General features: G+C 47.5%; 1 protein-coding gene across 1 annotated transcript; it reads right to left on the bottom strand.

The window, feature by feature from the left end:
- Nucleotides 1-1,905: 1,905 nt before the first annotated feature.
- Nucleotides 1,906-3,005, bottom strand: LOC103610885 (olfactory receptor 51D1). Its single transcript, XM_008594950.1, has one exon. The coding sequence runs from the start codon at nucleotides 2,982-2,984 to the stop codon at nucleotides 1,971-1,973; it is 1,014 nt and encodes a 337-aa protein (XP_008593172.1). The 5' UTR covers nucleotides 2,985-3,005; the 3' UTR covers nucleotides 1,906-1,970.
- Between the last annotated feature and the right edge of the window lie 611 nt (nucleotides 3,006-3,616).

Below are 3,616 nucleotides of genomic sequence, written 5' to 3'. Positions count from 1 at the left end.
ACTTTACAGTTTACAAAGGGTGCACACAGTATTTAAGCTTTACAACATCACTGCTGTTGTCATGTCTCTTTACAAAGAAGACAAAATGAGGCCTAGAGAGGTTGTAAGTTATGCCATTTTATGATGTTTCCAGGATTTCAACCTTATGAGTACTGGCTCAGTATTACTTCCTCTGCCTCAAATGAATCTACATTGTTTTCTACCTGTAATTCTTCAGTGTGAATGTTTTTGACCTAATGGACTCCAGGAGCTGGAAGCTCAGTGAGTAGCTGCCATGAGATGCACCCCAGGAACTACCCGAGCCTCCGCAGTGTCACGTGTATGTCTTCTCCTGTCCTTGCTTCCCCAAAGGGATCAACAGACACTCCACCCAATCAAGGCCTTTTAAACATGCAGGCAGAGCAGAAAGAAACGGAAGGGAGTGGTGAAGACACTGTGGCCTGCTGTTGAGGCAGGGGGACAGGGTTTTAGGGAGGCCAAGCCTCGGGCAGAGCAGGCGGGGAGAAGAGAAGAGGTGACAGGAGCACCTGAAATCCTGGTGGTCAGGAGGAAGAAGGTGTACTCTGGCCTTTGAGATGGTGGAAATCTAGGACCTCAGGCTGACCCCAGGCCAAGAAACGGGGCCTCTGAGACTCATGTTTCTCACCTTTGGAAATTATTTCTACTACTCACAATCAGTCTTCTTCAGTCTTCTACCTTCACCCCCAACTACATAAAGACGCCATACATCAATCCATGCCCAGGGACACAGATGCTGTACACACACTGGGCCACATAACACACACCCAGTACACAAAGGAAATGTGATCTAAAACACATGCACCAGACATATGCCCTAACATACAATCATCACAAACAAAGCATACACGCAGGCACACACACAACTCAGACACTGCATTCCACCTACCTATGACTAAAGACACATATACCACACAAGATGACTTTATGTCACAAATACTAAGCACAATAAACATATACCCAAAGATAAACACTGTATATGCAAAAAGGTGTAACCATCCCAATACTACACATTCCACACACTCATGCACCACATTCTACATATGACAAATATGACAAACAGATAGAGGCAGCTTTCTCATCAAATACACATAAAGATACTGCCCACTACACAGATGCAGACTCCGAAACGCTCACACAGATGCATATCACATACCAACTAACAGTTACCACACAAATACCATAAATGTATAATCAGAGACAGGACCCATGAAACATATACATGCCAAGACACAGCTACCACACTCACCAAGACCGAATGTGCACATATTCCATTCTCTCTCTCTCTCATACACACACTAAAAATCACGTATGTCCACATAAATGTACCTATACACTCTCATCCTAAACCAGAACACACAGCGTCGTCATCGACGAATAGTCTCCACAGAGCCACTCAGCTGCACATTGGCAGATTCCACATAAATAAACCCACATGCACACAGAAGCATAAACATTTCATGTGAGCTGCCTCCTCTCCTGTTACAGTCTCCCTCCATCTACAATCCCCCAAATACCTTCATTAACCCATAATTATCACTGTGTACCTACTTTGGGTCATGAGCAGCTAAGTTTTATAGCCAACACAGATTCAGTGGCTTGGACACATGGGGGCAAAAATAATATCACACTTCAAGACTGGCATGAATCATGAGGTGTGGCATTCATAGCCTTCCCACATCAAAACTGCATGCATTTTCTAGTTGGGAAAGGGGGAGAAAGCAAGGCCACCACAGCAGAGAGACTAGGGCAATCATTCCCCAGAATGACCAGTACAGACTGAGCCATAGCTCTTCTGTACTGACACATTGCTGGAGCCAGAAATACAAGATCTATTTAGATCATGGGAAGCAGACGTCCCAGTGGGTTGGATGTTTCAGTCACCAAGACATCTGACAGAATGCTAATCCTCCTATCATGGTAGTACTGAGGACACTGGGGTGGGTATCCTCTCACCTGCCGTGTGAGAACATATGGAAAACCCTTGAACGGATCTCCTTGGTCTTGGCTCCATAGACAATGGGGTTGACCACAGGTGGTAGCAGTAGATAGATATCAGCCATAACCACATGGAGCAGCGAGGTGGGGCCGCCCAGCCTGTGCACCACTGAGAGCCCAATGAGGGGCACATAGAAGACCAGAACAGCACAAAGATGGGAGATGCAGGTGTTGAAAGCCTTGAGTGCTGCTCCCCGAGAGGACAACTCCAACACAGCCCGCAAGATGAGGATGTAGGAGAAGCCAATGAAGAGGGAGTCCACGCCCATGACTGACAGGATGATGAAGAGTCCGTAGACTACGTTGACCATGGTGTCAGTACAGGACAGCTTCATGATATCTTGGTGCAGGCAGAAGGAGTGTGTGACAGTAAGTGCTCGGCAGTATGACAACCGCTTCAAGATGAAGGGCAGTGGGAAGAAGAATACAAATCCCCTGGTCAGGGTGGCCAGTCCGATCTTGACCACAGTAGGCCCTGTGAGCACAGAAGCATAGTGCAATGGGTGGCAGATGGCCACAAAGCGGTCAAAAGCCATGGCCAGCAACACAGCTGACTCCATGGCTGACAGAGCATGAATAAGGAACATCTGGGTCAGGCAAAAGTTGAACTCAATCTCCTGGATGCCTGTCAGGAAAAGGCTGGCCATCTTGGGCATGGTGACAGAGGAGAGAACCAGGTCAATGGTGGAAAGCATGGCCAGGAAGAGGTACATGGGCTCATGCAGACGCCTTTCCACGCGAATGATGAGGACAATGGCCAGGTTGCCCAGAGTGGCCAAGGCATACATTAAACACAGTGGGAAAGCCAGCCAAAAGTGGATGTTGGGCCCCAGGCCAGGGATGCCCACCAGGAGGAAGTGTGCTGGGTGGACCAGAGTTCCATTTGGAGTGGCCATGACAGGGACTAAAAGTAGGGGCTTCTGCATCCCAAATCCAAGGTCTAGGAAAGGGAAAAGGAGAAACATCATTCAGGCACGGCTAAGAGGAAAGAAAGGACTGTAAGGAAAAGGCATTGGAGCGGTGAAAGTAGCAAACAGAGGTTTAAGTGTTTCCAGTAATTCTGAACCCCAGCCTCTCTCTGCTCCTGTTCTCCTTATATACAACTCCCTGCACTCCCTGAACCTTGCCCTCACCCTCCAAAGCCCCAGCACTGCACAAGCAGATTCTATTACTGGCCCGTTGATCTCAGTGTAAAGACCCACTCATAAAACACGTACAACAGTCCTTTATTTTTAGAGCTCCTGTTGTTGACCAGGCCACTGCTCTTGGCTACTCCCCAGCAGAGTAGACAGGATCACACAGTACCTTTCACACTGACCCAGTTCATCTGGTGCTGTCAGGGTTTGGGTGGGTTTGGGTTCAGTCTATGGTTGCCTTTAATATCCACTATAATCTGATTAAGGACAGGTAGCAGGGGCTCAGTCTGGGATGGGATTTTAAGACAAAGGCTTGTATTTAGGCCTGAGTAGCATTTTTCAAACTTCTCTGATAGAATCACCTGAAGTAGTTGAAAACACCATCACCCCAGGTCTTACTCCACACCCAGAGTGTCAGAATTTCCAGAGAAGGGGCCCAAATATTTGTTTAAAAAACAGTAAGT

This window comes from Galeopterus variegatus, unplaced genomic scaffold (genome assembly GCF_000696425.1).
Source record: "Galeopterus variegatus unplaced genomic scaffold, G_variegatus-3.0.2 Scaffold11969, whole genome shotgun sequence".
NCBI classification, from domain to species: Eukaryota; Metazoa; Chordata; class Mammalia; order Dermoptera; family Cynocephalidae; genus Galeopterus; species Galeopterus variegatus.
This window is presented reverse-complemented; position numbering and strand designations above follow the sequence as displayed.

Bases quoted from the DNA above. Each gene is read 5' to 3' on its own strand.
- LOC103610885 (XM_008594950.1), bottom strand. From the start codon at position 2,984: ATGATGTTTCTCCTTTTCCCTTTCCTAGACCTTGGATTTGGGATGCAG.